The 14,744-nt window shown below is 40.1% G+C and overlaps 1 protein-coding gene across 3 annotated transcripts in view; it reads left to right on the forward strand.

Annotated features, from left to right (window-relative positions):
• Positions 1 to 14,744, forward strand: part of CCDC62 (coiled-coil domain containing 62) — a 28,702-nt gene that overhangs the window by 3,918 nt on the left and 10,040 nt on the right. For 2 of the 3 annotated variants that reach the window (XM_023739219.1, XM_023739221.1), the window contains exons 3-7: positions 412 to 578; positions 2,022 to 2,123; positions 4,505 to 4,676; positions 7,623 to 7,724; positions 14,320 to 14,408. In XM_023739219.1, coding sequence (XP_023594987.1) covers positions 412 to 578; positions 2,022 to 2,123; positions 4,505 to 4,676; positions 7,623 to 7,724; positions 14,320 to 14,408 — 632 coding nt within the window. The remainder of the gene's footprint in view (positions 1 to 411; positions 579 to 2,021; positions 2,124 to 4,504; positions 4,677 to 7,622; positions 7,725 to 14,319; positions 14,409 to 14,744) is intronic. The other variant, XM_023739220.1, reaches the window with a different exon arrangement.

Consider the following 14,744-nt stretch of genomic DNA (forward strand, 5'->3'; position numbering starts at 1 on the left):
ATGTGTACTACTGTTTCATGAGAAACTATTTGTTCTGTAAGCCTTCACCTGAAATACAATAAAATAAAAAATAAAAAAAACCAGTAAATTATTTAAGATCAGGATGGTGGTTGAGAAGTAGAAATTGGAGCAGTTGTGTTCAGGAAGAGACAGAGGGGCCTCCGGGCTGCTGACAGTGGTACAGAGTACACGCTTGTTCCCTTTGTAACTATTTGTTAAACTACACACAAATGAATTTTGTGACTTTTCTGTTTTTATGTGCATTTCACAGTTTAAAAAATGTTTTTAAGAAGAATTGTCCTTTAAAAAGTTCTTTAACACATTTTTACTTTGTAATCACTCGTTTTGAAAATACCTCATTTTAAACTTCAGATTGGACCACAAATAAATTATCGATGAAATTTCCCTCAGGTGAGCTACATAAAAGAAGTGAAATAATCAGGTCACTCATAAAGAAAATAAAAACCCTTGAATCCAATCAAAATGAATGCCAAATGGCTCTTCAAAAAACTCAACAACAACTCCAGGAGATGGCTCAGAAGGCAGCCCATGCCTCTCTCCTCTCTGAAGACCTTGAGGTTGGTATTTTTTTTTTTTTTTTTTACTTGGCATAATACAAATTTATTTCTTACTGATGACAGTGTGCTGTGGGTCCTCTGGGAAGTTTTCTTCTAAGGGCTGACTTGGAGATCTGGGTTCTTCTCATCTCAAGGCTCCACTGTTCTAGGGACTTTGTGGAGCCCTTGTTTGGACTCACTCTGTCAGTCAGTCATGAACAAACAGTAAGCAGAGGTAGGATAGAAGATCTTGTTTTAGGGGCTAGGCTTGAATGGTTCATACATGGTTCTTCTCTCATTCATTGGCTGGGATCTGGTCATCTGCCCCAAGGTTGGTATTTTTTTTGATAAGCTTCCCTCCTCTAAATTCTGTTTGTTTCAGTCACTGAAAAATTAGATTTAAATTAAATGTTTCCATTTAAAATGCATGTCTGTGTATGGAGGTGTACACATGCCTGCATCATAGTCTTGTGTTGATTGTACTGTTTTGGTTAGCTGCACAGTGCTATTCTGTCTTGGAGACTAAGCTTCAGTAAAACCTAGAGATCAATATCATCAGCTTTCAGTAGCTTCAAATGATGCATTCTAAACTATTGTGTCTTATCAGATATGATAAACAAATATCTGTTTGTTAGTAGCTGATTGGGAATAGAATCTGTAAGACGGACTAGTTTTCTTGTTCTGACTCGTCAGTTATCAGATAGTTTTGAGTTCATGCTTGATCAGAAGCACAGAGAGAATGCCACCTTATTTTTTGTTACATCTTTCATATTCTTGTTTCATAATGATATTCATTATAGATCATGGTAATATAATGAGTCTTAATAATTCATAATATAGATTTTTAATGCTTTCTTCTTTTCTTAGAATACTATTTCAGACAGTTTCTAGATATAAAATAAGTAAAAAGTATTATAGAATCTGTATTAAATTAAAAAACCGAAGATATAATTTTAAATCTGTTCTTTTTTTCCCAATCATTAAGCATATTATATACAAAGTAATTATATCAGACACAGTTCTGTCATTTAAAAAGACTTATAAGTGGGAATACCTCAACATGAAGTTGTTTCAACATAGAGTTAAAAAAAAAAACATAGGAGCTAACTAATACTACTTTATTTCAGAGAGGGAAATTCTTACTAATGCAGTTCTCATTCATTCATTCTCTCTTTTCTTCCCAGCCTAAAATTACATGTAAAATAGACTTCAGGAAATAGACACGTATGCAAACATGACCAATATAATTCAGTAGGGCAGCACAAGTATTGAGAGGATACTAGAGTTAATGGAGAAATGGATATTTTTATTCCTTTTTAATAATTGCTTGCTTAGCCTACTTTGTTACTAAAAGAAGTTAAACAACAAAAAAAAGTAGGGAAATGAGCACAGATTATGGTTGGTGATGGCAATGAAAGCTTTAAAATGACTCAGTTAGTATTTATTTTGTGTCTTTCCTTGTAGGCTAGAAACCAAAATCTCAGCAACACGTTAGTGGACCTTTCTGCCCAGGTAGGACAATTGCAAGCTCGGGAACAGGCACTCACTACAATGATAAAGCTAAAGGTAATTAAAAATAACAGCACCTCCATTTGCCAGACCACTTGGTACTTTTAAAGTATATTCATATACATTATCTTATTTAATTTCTTTAGCAACCCAGAAAAGTAGAGCTATCAGTGTTCTCATTTGTGTGTGTCTACTGTTATACCAGTACCAGGCTGCTTTGATTACTGTGGCTATATAATATGTTTTGAAATTAAAGTGCGAGTCCTCCTACTTTGTTCTTCTCTTTCAACGTGGCTTTAGCGTTTCTGGGCCTCTTGCCATTCCATATAAAGTTCAGGATTGGTTTTTCCATTTCTGTAAACAAGGCTGTTGGAATTTTGATTGGGATTGCATTGAATCTATAGATCACTTTGGGTAGTACTAACATCTTAACAACATTAAGTCTTCCAGTCCATGAACATGGAACATCTTTCCAGCTATTTAAGTCATCTTTAATCTCTTTCAGCAGTGTTTTATAATTTTCATTGTGTAAGTTGTTCTCAGTTTTTAAATTCTTGTTTTGGAAATGAGAGAAACAAGTTCAACTTGATCTCTTTCAATGGATGCCTTATGAGGGCTCGTGAAGTTATTAGCAGTGAGATTGCTTCTTAATCCTCTTTAAAATGGAGCAAAAAACTGTTAGCAATTCAGCAGTTGATGTAGTCAATAAATGGTCACATTTCTTCTGCTATAGTACATGTCTTTGATACAGATTATCTCATGTGTAGTTGGTCAGTAAACCAAAAACCAAACCGGTTGCCGTCGAGTCGATTCCGACTCGTAGCGACCCTGTAGGACAGAGTAGAAGTGCCCCAAAGGCTTTCCAAGGCTGTAATCCTTATGGAAGCAGTCTGCTACATCTTTCTCCCATGGAGCTGCTGGATGGGCTTGAACCCCCAGTCTTTTGGATAGCAGCTGAGTGCTTAACCATTGTGCCACCCAAAACAAAAAGCCAAACCCATTGCTGTCAAGTTGATTCCCACTCACAGTGACCCTATAGGACAGGGTAGAACTGCCTCATAGGGTTTCCAGGGCTGTGTTCTTCACAGAAAAGACTGCCACATCTTCCTTCTGCGGAGCAGCTGGTACGTTTGAACTGTGCCGACCTTTCGGTTGGCTGCCACCACTTAGGGGATTGATACTGGTCTCACGGGAAGGTCTTGTGTGATTTTTCCCAGCACGTTGTTAGTATTTTTGAAGTGATCAGTGGCAAGCTACCTCAAAATTAAAGAGAAGATGTTAAAATTGGCTGACTTGTCGTAGGTCAAGTAGTGGCCAGTTTAGTGGCTTCAACGACCCCTGTGGTTTCCATCAGAGCAAACCATCTGGCAAAGCTGGCAATACTAATGAAGATACTGCGAAGATGCTTCCCCTGAATTAAAAACAGACTGTTCGCCCAGAGTTCAATTTTTTATTTTGATGAAAATGGCCTCTAAGCAGATGCCTTCCAGGGCATACTTACTGAAGGAGGCAGTGTGAACCCCAAGCTTAAGGCTGGAAAGGATTGACAGTGATGGTAGATAATAAATGCCGCTAGAGGCTTAACTGTTGTAGCGTGCTTATTAGGACTGTGAGTCTTTGCTACTTACTGGTCTGGTCACAAAGCTCCTTTGGTGTTTTAATGGTGTGTTCCAACCCGGAAGTCCTCCTAGTGTGAAATTTACAGAAGTGACTTTTTTTCAGGGATGTATATATGGAAATGGTTGTACTTAGGCAGGGGTAGAACCTGTTAGTCATAGTTATTCCAGGAGAGTGAGTGAGGGAGAGACCTTTTACTTACTACTTTTATACATCTAGTTATTGTATGAATCATTTTTCAACACGCATATACCTTTTTTGTAATTAAAACAACCGCCTCAACAATAAGATTCTAATTTGGGTAGCTATGGGATGAGGTCTTGGAATCTGTCATTTTAACAAGCTGAAAGGGAGGCAGAAGTGCTGAAGTGCTGGACCATGGGACTTTATGTCTGTAATCCAGAGACTAATTCCACCCCACCCCCAAGGTCTGCCGTCCCTCCTATTGCTGTCACAGTTTCATAGGTCATCGTCTTATTTTAAATTTTCTGAGAGATAGTAAGGTATAGTGGTTAAATGCATGGTGTCTGGGGCCAACTGGCTAGGTTCAAATCTTGGCTCGATTACTTACTACTTCTGTAACCTTGGCCAAGTTACATATTCTTTTTATGCTTGTTTTCTTGCCTGCCTTATGGTGATGATAATAGTACCTGCCTTATAAAGTTACTATGAAGATTAGATAGGTTAATAGATGAAAAGTGCTTAAAACTAAAACTGGCACACAATGAGATTTTAATGAGTGTAATTGTTTATTATTGGTTACTTGGAATTTAAAAATCTAATAGCAGCTTTTAAATTTGATTTTTTTTTTGTTCCTTTAGGACAAAGATATCATCGAGGCAGTCAATCACATTGCAGACTGTTCGGGTAAATTTAAAGTGTTGGAACATGCATTGCGTGACGCCAAGATGGTGGAGACTAGTATTGTGAAAGAAAAACAAGATTATAAGCAGAAATTAAAAGCACTTAAGGTTGAAGTTAGTAAACTAAAAGGTAAGGAAGAGACATACACTTAAGCATTTGATCTTGGGAATATATTTCTTCTTTTAGGTCACCTAATCTTATGATTGAATGTAGGTCTGTTGCTAGCCTCAGGTCCTGTCTTAGTTAACTATGCTGCTATAACACAAATACCACAAGTGGGTGGCTATAACAAACAGAAATTTATTGTCTCACAGTTAGGAGTCAAGAAGTCCGAATTCAGGGTGTTGGCTCTAGGGGAAGGCTTTCTCTGCGGCTCTGGGGGAAGCTCCTTGTCTCTTTCAGCTTCTGTTTCATGGCAGTCTTCATGTGACTTGACATCTGTCTTCCCCCATCTCTGCTTGCTTTTGTATCTCTAAAGAGACTGACTTAAAACACACCCTACACTTGAATCCCACTTCATTAACATAACAAAGACAACCCATTCCCAAATGACATTATAACCACAGGCATAAAGGCTAGGATTTACCTATTTTTGGGGGACACAATTCAGTCCATAACGGGTCCTAACATGAAATGTTCATTTCATTTATATAGAATTATGTTGCAACTTTTGTGTTATAATCAGATAAGTAACAGAGTAGGGGAAGCTGTATAACACATTATATTTTTTAAAGTCCTATCTTAATTTAGAGGGTCAGCAAAAAAGAGGAAGACGGTCAATGAGATGGGTTGACATAGTGGCTACAAGAGTGGGCTCAGACATAGCAGGGATTGTGAGGATGGCGCAGGACCAGGCAGTGTTTTCGTTCGGTTGTGCATGGGGTTGTCATGAGTTGGAACTCCCTCCACAGTGCTTAACAACAACAAGATCGGTTAGCTATTTCTAGTAGTTCCTTTGTAACAAACAGTAAGTGTATCTCAGTGGCATACAGCCAGGAGCATCTATTAAGATCACGCATCTGGAGGTCACGTGGGAGTCAGCTGCTCTGGCTGGGCCTAGCTAGGGCTGCTCATCTTCCTCCTCACCGGTGGGCTAGCCTGGGCAGTTCTTCCCACGGAGATGGCAGAAGTTTAAGAGTACGCAGGAGCCCGTGAGGACTTTTAAGATCTACCTAGGGTTGGACCTGCCACGCCATCACTTCTGCCTCATTCTGTCAGTCAGAGCAAGTCATGTGGCTGCAGCCAAAGCCAGGCAGTGGGGGCGTGTCCTCTCCCCTTTGTGGGAGGAATGCAAAATCACACGGCAAAATCACGTGCAGGATTGTCTCTGTTGTTCGGTGCCGTTGAGTTAGTTCCTACTCTAGTCACCCCACGTGACAGAGTAGAACTGCCCCATAGGGCTTTCTTATCTGTAACCTTTATGGGAGCAGATCACCAGGCCTTTCTCCTGCAGAGCAGCTGGGTGACTTCAAACCGGCAACCTTTCAGTCAGCAGTCAGTTGCTTAACCAGTGTGCCACCAGGGAGGGATGAGGACTTGGCACTCATAACACAGTTTCCCAGAATGGCATGTTTTGTGTTTTTAAAATTCCCTTTTCTGTTCTCCTTTTCTACTTTTATTCTTGCAGTAACTCCATGATTCCCTGCTTTCTGAGTAATGTAACTCTTGAAGTTTTACAGTGAAGACAAGACTGGGTGTACCAAGTGGGTTAGTGCTATACACTGTGACCGTGGTAGAGGTGATTGTGTAAAAATTTACGTTCAGCCACTAAGGGCATGGAGCTAGGCCTGCCTTCCTCTGGCCTTTCCCCACTGGGGGGCTGAGGAGCTGTTGTGTAAGTCTTAAGTCTGCACCCACAGCATCACGTTGGGTGGTTGGTCATCACGGTAGACAGGAAGATGGGCTCACCAGGAGGAGACCACCCTGCAGGCAGTGACAAGAGGCACAATGCGGTGGAAGGTACTCTCACTACTGCCCATAGCGCATGCCTGCGAGGCAGTGAGTTCTCTGTTACCGGATGTATTCAAGCAGGGGAACAACGCGGAGAGGACTCCTGGGTTTGCCTGAACTAAATGACCTTCTACGTTTGTTTCAACTAAAAGATTCTGGCATTGTGAAATTGTATCTTTGCCGATTTAATTTAAGAGTCAGCATTCTAAAATCTTGTCCTTCTGATGTCCTGACCTGTGGCAAAGCATAGAGCTTGCCTCCATTTATAGCCTCAGCTAAAACCATAATCCTGTTCTGAGCCCCTTGACAGCAAGGAGGGACTCTGTCCTCTCTTTTCAATCCACAGTACATGGGGTTACATTGTAGGCACTCATAAATGTTTATTGAACGTTTATGTATACTTACTCCAGTCAAAAGAAGTCCGTTGTATCAGTATTTATGCCTGCTAAGTATTTTATAAAGTCAACATATAATAAACATAAAAAAATTAAAAATGAGAGTAGAGACTGAGGGAGACAGACTCGTTTAGTTGGGTGGACTGGGAAGACTCTTGGAAGGACCTAACGTTTGAGCTGAGACTTGACTGATGGGAAGAACCAGCCATGTGAAGACTGGGCCAAGAACCCCCAGGCGGAAAGAGCAGCAAATGCAAAAGCCCTAGAGTGAGTTTTGAAGTTGAGATGTGTTCAAGGAACAGATGGAGAGAAGGGGGAGAGGGGTAGGAAAGTAGGCGGGCCCAGGTCATTTAGGGCTTTGTAGTCTATGCTAGTAAGTTTGGATTTTGTCCTAAATGCAGTGGGAAGCCATTGGCAGGCTTTTGGCAGATACATGCCATGAGCAGATTTTTATTTTTAAATGATAGCTCTGATTGTTCTGTAGACCATGGGCTGTAGGTAAGGCAAGGGCTCAAGCAGGGAGACAAGCCAGGTCACAGAGCGAGGGCTTGGACCGGGGTGGTTGCCGTGGACACAGATGTTGGCCATGGGACATGTTTTAACTGTAGGTCTAACAGGACTTCCAGTTAATTGGAAGGGGGTGCTGAAGACAAGACTGTTAATCCGTTGTGCATAGTCTCCAAGGAACTAGTATTTTTTTGAGAACTTTTTTCCCCTTCTGTTTGTGTAGAGGAGCTGAATGAAAAGACAACAGAAAATAACGACCAGCGAGAAGAGATCATTCGCCTCAAGCAAGAGAGAAGTTACCTGCATGATGAATTGGTTTTTACTGGTAAATAATAAAAAATTAGTTTAAGTGATAAAATAGCTATATGTTTCTAACCTGAGCTTTGTAAGGTACTGCTATAACAGACTGAAGGAATTGTACTTCTCTCAAAATAGTTTTTGAGATGTTTGTTGTTTTTCTTACACACCTTTTAAAGGATGGGGAGGGACAAGGCAGGGAATTGTAAATTGTTATCATGCCTCCCTAAAAAAGGAGCCCTGGTGGCGCAGGGGTTAAGCACTCAGCTGCTAATTGAAAGGTGGAGAATTCGGTTTGAACCCACCAGTGGCTTCATGGGAGAAAGATGTGGCAGTCTGCTTCCACAAAGTCGGAATCACCTTGATAGCAGTGGTTTTGGTTTTCGATCAGGCCTCCCAGTTAACTGTTTCCTCGTCTGTAAAATGAAGAGCTGTGGTCCTTGCAGCTTGAGTGTGTGACTGTGCTTCTCTAAAAACATAATACTGATGCTTAGAAATTCATTAAGAGAGTCTTCAAAATTGATGAAGGGAGGATGTTTATAATTTTGCAGGTAAACCAAATCAAACTGGTTGCCACTGAGTTGATTCTGACTCATAAGCGACCCTAGAGGACAGAATAGAGTTGCCCCATAGGGTTTCCAAGTCTGTGATGGTTATGGAAGCCGACTACTACATCTTTTTCCTGCGGAACATCTGACAGGTTCAAACCATTGACCTTTTGGTTAGAGCTGAGCGCTTAACCACCGTGCCACCAGGGCTCCTTGATATATATATTAGATAAAAATTAGGACTTCCAGTATTTTTCCAGTCTTGTAAATAGCTTACCTATAATTACTGCAGTTGGAAAAATACATGTGTTTTGTTATATCAGCATGATCATAAAATAAGAATGTTGGGGATGAATTTTTCTTGATTTAAAGCAAGTTTCTCAATCATGTTTAATTTTTGCTCGCATCTGGTAGCATAAAAATCTCGTTCCATCCCCTCAGGCTTATTCCCCCAAACCCTATGCCGTCCCACCCCCATATCTCACTCTCCCCTAGGGAGTGCCTCTCCTTTGTCCCCACCTCCAATTGCGAGTCATGGATCTACAGATCTTCTCTGTATCCCTGCCAGCCAAGAAGACTTTACTGAGCTTTAATTTCTATCGTTTGTATTGTGAAAATCATAGATTTAGAGGTAAAGTTCCAAATAGAAAATTAAATTACATTTTTTTTTCTTGGTCTCTTTATCCCTACCCTCAACTCTCCTCCTTCCAGGAAGAGAATATATTCCAGTAAATTAAAGAAAAAAAAATACAGTATTACATTAAGAAATTTTCAAATAAAATTGATTTCCTAATTTTAATCTAAAAGAAACAAAGGATTAGGAGAAAGTATGGTTTTCTACCACTAGAGGTCACTGTTTCTACCATGTCTTGGATTACTGGGTCTCAAAGTAATGAGCCTACTTCTCAAAGTACTAAAAATCTAGCGTATTTGTAGCTTTATAGTTGGATTCAGCCATTCTTTGGGTCAGCATTTAGTAGGCCCACAGAGAATTTGTTGTGTGCCGTAACGTTGATTCTGACTCAAGGGGACCCCGTTTGCCAGAGTAGAACTGCCCCATAGTGTTTTCTTGGCTGTAATCTTTACAGGAGCGGATCACCAGGTCTTTCTCCCAAGGAGCTGTTGAGTGGGTTTGAACTGCTGACCTTTTGCTTAGCAGCCAAGTGCTTAACCGTTGCGCCACCAGGGCTACTTAGGGAGAATTTAGTACTGTACAAATGCTTGAATAAAATGCTCTGGGAGGCCAGAGGGAGGAATAATGAAAGTTTACAGCATTATTTTAGCAGTCTGCTTCCTTCTTGATCCATCATTGTATACTCACACTTCCTACTAGATATCGCTAGGTGAATTATATGGAATTTGTTTAGTAACACTATATTAAATCCGTTTTGTGATATAGCTTTTTTTTTTTTTTTTAACTTTCCTCAGCTTATTTTTTGAACATCTTGTCTACTGCATTGTCTCAAAACAGTGTTTATATGTTTAAATTATAAAAGTGAATTAAGCCTAAAAAGAATTTTAAAAGGCTTAACATGATAATATGATGTCAAGTGTTATGGCTAAAAGTTAACACATTTCATTTGAAATTGGAAGATGTCTTAAAGTTTTACCTTTCTTTTAAGTTTAAACTTATTTTTCCTTTTGTTGAAAATGAAGTTCCTTACATAGGCTTAGAGACACATTTCATTTGTTTGTCCACCTTGTTTATAAGGAGTTTGCAAACGAGATGGTGACACTGTTTCACATTCTGTGAGTACTTAAAAAGAAAAACCAAACCAGTTGCCCCTGAGTCAATTCCAACTCATGGTGACCCCACGTGGGTTCTTATAGTCCTGTAAATGTGGCCTCCACGGACTGGGCGCCCTGCCTGAGGTCCCCAGTTAATGAGAGGTGGTGTCTCTTGGCCAGTGTTGGGCAGCGTGTTTTGTGCCATCCTCTTAGGCTGGTGCCCAGGCAGATGCAGCAGAGAGCTCCCTACCTCTTTGTTTTCCAGAACCGTCCTTTACCTCTTAGGAAAATGGGCACTCTGATCTCTCAGCTAAACCCAGCCGTGTAGAAAACTATCTGAACTAGGGAAACATTTGTATTTACAGTACAGTTGTCTCTTAAATAACAGTAGATTATTCTAAATTCAGAGATGAAAACAAAATTCAAATATATTTAAAATTGAGCACCAATGAAGTAGGTGGCGGTTGTTCAGGGGCCATGTTATATCCAAAGCAAGTATCTGTAACACTAGGAGTCCACTCAGCATGTCACAGTGGTGTTGTTATGAGAACCCGGTGCCATTGAGTCGATTCTTACTTATAGTGACCCTAGAGGACAGAATTGAATGGCCAGATAGGGTTTCCTAGGCTGTAATCTTTACAGAAGCAGATCACCAGGTCTTTCTTCCACAGAGCAGCTGTGGGTTCGAACCGCTGACCTTTCGGTTAGCAGCAGAGTGCTTAACCCCTGTGCCACCAGAGCTCTTTTGTTAATATGAGAAGTGGGTGGAGTGGAGATCCACTGAGGGAGCCACAGGTGCTCCTCATCTCACTGCGGGGCATGTGCACTGTGGGAACAGCAGGTGGAGGTTTCACCCCTCTGTTGAAGCAGCTGGGTTTCCTTTCTTATTTTTTGTGCCTGTAATTGAATGCACATAAACTAAATGCAACTCTACATAAATGATGCACGTCTACTATATACGTTTTTGGTATGGTGCTGACTTGTTTAATGCAAAGAAATCAATTTAGAATTGACTAGAAAAAAAGTAGTACACACTCTCCTCACTTATGGACATGGTTAGGTTCCAAAGACCAGGTTGTTATGTGAAATTGGTATTATGCGAAAATGGAGGATGACTACATCATTACATAACTGACAAATTATATCATTATATAACTGCCAAACTACTGAGAATCATAGCCCAGCCAAGATGACACATAACCTTAACCATCAAAGCCAGCGTTACTCTTGCTTCCCATGTTGGTATTTGTTAACTGCCAGGCGTACATTTTTAACGCGCAAAATAGTTGGAGAGTAGATTTTTCACTATTGTCATAAATGTGAAATGTTGGATAACGAGTGTCTTAGTTATCTAGCGCTGCTATAACAGAAATACCACAAGTGGATGGCTTTAACCAACAAATTTATTCTCTCATAGTCTTGGAGGCTACAAGTCTAAATTTGGGGCTCCAACTCCCGGGGAAGGCTTTCTCTCTCTGCTGATTCTGGGGGAAGGTCCTTGTGATCAATTTTCCTCTGGCCTAAGAGCTTTTCAGCACAGGGATCCCAGGTCCGAAGACATACTCCACTCCTGGCTTTTCTTTCTGGGTGATATGAGGTCCCTCTCTCTCTGCTCGATTTTCTCTTTTATATCTCAGAAGAGATTGACTCAAAATACAACCTAATCCTGTTGAGTGTGTCCTACCTCATTAACATAACTGCCTCTCATCCTGCCTCATTAACATCACAGAGGTTAGGATTTACCACACATCGCATTATCAGATCACAAAATGGAGGACAGCTGCACAATACTGGGAATCATGGCCTAGCCAAGTTGACACACATTTTTGGGAGACACGTTTCAATCCATAACAACAAGATAGTTAATAAGTGCAGAGAAGATACAGTTTAAACCTGGCACTGTGGCTTTCACTGTGCTTTCTTTCAGGCTGTATAGTTCGTGGATGAGGATTGTCTTGAAAAGTAAGATGGTGCTCCAGACGCACAGTGGAAGGGCCTGCACTTTAAGTGTGTTTCTGGTGTTGGGGATGGCTTTGCTTAGATTTGTCCTCGCTCTTTGACTGTACTGGGTCACCTGTGACCACAGAAAGCTGTCCAGGCACTTACAGTCTACATATAGCAAAGCACACGCCTTTGCCCTTGAATGTTTTTGTGGTATTCCAAATGTACAACAGAAATAAATACTTTTATTCTGTTTCCTCCATGCGAAAAAATGACATTTGAAAAAGGTATTTTATGAAAGAACCACAGATACAAGTTATAAACTTTTCTTTCGATTACATCAGAAGTACTTAAAACTGGTTCTGTATAGTTCAGGGGTCGTCTTACACATTTAGTTTGACTTCTTAGAAAGGTATTGATTTGTTTTTAAACAAATTGGTCCTTCCACTGTGGGTCGGGAGCACCATCTTACTTTAAAGATAATCCTTATCCACAAACTATACAGCCTGAAGGAGAGCACAGTGGAAGCCACAGTGCCGGGTTGATTTCTCAGCTCTACATGAACCAAATGATTTCTTTTTAAGTATATTAATGTATTTTTTTTTTTTCGGATGCAAGTCCTTTCCTTCTTGTGGGTTCTCATCTACCAAGTTCTGAAACTCTTTTTACAGTATGGATTTGCCATGTCCCCACTGTAGTGTTCGGTTTTCAGCAAGGTGTTTGCAGTCGATATCTCTCTGTTCTGTCTTTTTGTACTAAGAAATTGAGTATATTACTACAGGGTATATTCAAGAGAGTTCTGAATCTTACGTACTTATCAGATGAAAAAGAGTTTTTAAGAAATACCAAGTTTGGGGGGAATTGCAGAACAGAATTTTAAATTCTCCCGGAATCTAGACTTCCTGGAGCCATGGAGGCTGACTAGATGAACACCTGAAACTATTGCCCGGAGATAACCTTTAAACTTTAAATAAAAGATGTCCCCTGAAGCCTTCTTAAAACCAAACAGCAGTTTAGCTTACCTAGTAAAGAATGTCTGCCTTGAGCATTGTGCTCTTTTAAGATCTGTCTACCATATTTTTACAGAAATAACAAGCACGTTACACATTTTTTTGTCAACTGTGCACTTCCCCTGCAAAGTATTTTCATAAGTGCACTGTGCTAATTTTTTTTACAGCAACCTTTAAAAAAATTAGTATCGTGTACTTACAAAAATACCTCGTGGTGGGAGGGTGAGGTTGGCAAAAAAACATATATCGTGCACGTTATTTGTGTGAAAATATGGTATATGGGATCAAAATAACAATAGCAACTCAAAAGGTTAGATGGGAGACTTAGGGGGCAGTGGGTTTATGTTAGTGGGGGAGGAACAGCTCAGAAAAGGAGAATGTTTGCACAGCTCGAAGAATGTCACCAAACTGTACACGTAGAGGCTATTGAATTGGTGTGTTTTCTGCTGTATATATTCTCAACAACAACAATTTTTGAGAAATTATTAAATTTTATGAGATTAAAAAAAAAAAGAAATACAAAGTCTTTAAGGGAGTGCTGGGCCTTTATGAAAATGGAAGTATAGTTTGTCTGCCTATTGGGGCACCCCATGGGTACAGATACCTTTGGTTAGTGAGAATATACAGGGAGAACCTGCTTGTGAGAATATATCAGATTGATTACATGATGGCAAAAAAGTGCCTCCCCCATGTAATGTAATTATTTTTCTGTTGACAAAGGTAATATAGTGTTTGGATTTTTTCAATGAAAATGCATTCAAAAGTTACCTGTGTATTGTGGAAATAATTAAAAATTAAAGTAATGTACGTTAATTATAGAGATTTGGAAATCGCTGCCCCCCCCCAAAAAAAAAGAGGAAAAAGAATTACCTTTAATCCTCCTGTTCAAAAATCACTAACTTCTCTCCGCACTGTGGCATACTTACTCTTAGAAGCTCTTCTGTGCATATGTACATGCAAATACACACGTGTAAGTAGAATCACAGAGTTGATACAATTTCAAGTCTTTCTTGAGTTAAAAACCAAACCCATCACCATTGAGTCGATTCCGACTCACAGCGACCCAATCAGATGGAGTAGAACTGCCCTGTAGGATTTCTAGGGAGCGGCTGGCGGATCCAAACTGCCAACGTTTTGGTTAGCAGCTGAGTTCTTAACCACTGTGACACCAGAGATCCCTTTTTTTTTGACTTAGCATTAATTATATCATGAAAATTTTCCCGTTTGATGAAGACTTTAGCCAGAAGAACAGATTAGAGCCCTTCCCAGCCAGCCGTTCTGCAGTTTTTAAATTCAGGAATGAGGGAAAAAAATGTTAGCTGAGCATGAAGTTGTTGGGAATGGAGAGATTTGTGCTGATATAAAAAAATGTTTTAATGATACTTTTTTTAAATAGTAGAAAGAGAGAAGAGGAAAGACGACTTACTTGATATTGCAAAATCAAAGCAAGAGCGGACAAACACTGAACTGCATAATCTGAGACAGGTATGTCCCGATTGTACCGCTCTAACAACTAGGCGAGAGATATTTACAAACACGCTAAACTGGGAAAAACCTACGCCTGTGTGGGTTTGTTCGTTTGTTTGTTTGGTTTTTTTTTTGTGCTTTGGAATTCTGAGTACATTGGACATCTGTCACGTTTAGCATCTACAGATCAGGTCTTGCTTCTGGTAACCAAGGTTAGGGAACTGGTTATACTGACGCATCTAGTGTCCACAGGAAAAATAAAAGCCGATGTGCTCAGCCTCCTTCTCTAGTCACCGTGTGATCTGTGCTAGGGTCTGAAAGTGCCAGAGTGTTGGCTCAGTTTAGTTTTGTTGT

This window comes from Trichechus manatus, unplaced genomic scaffold (assembly GCF_000243295.1).
Source record: "Trichechus manatus latirostris isolate Lorelei unplaced genomic scaffold, TriManLat1.0 scaffold00131, whole genome shotgun sequence".
Taxonomy (NCBI): Eukaryota; Metazoa; Chordata; class Mammalia; order Sirenia; family Trichechidae; genus Trichechus; species Trichechus manatus.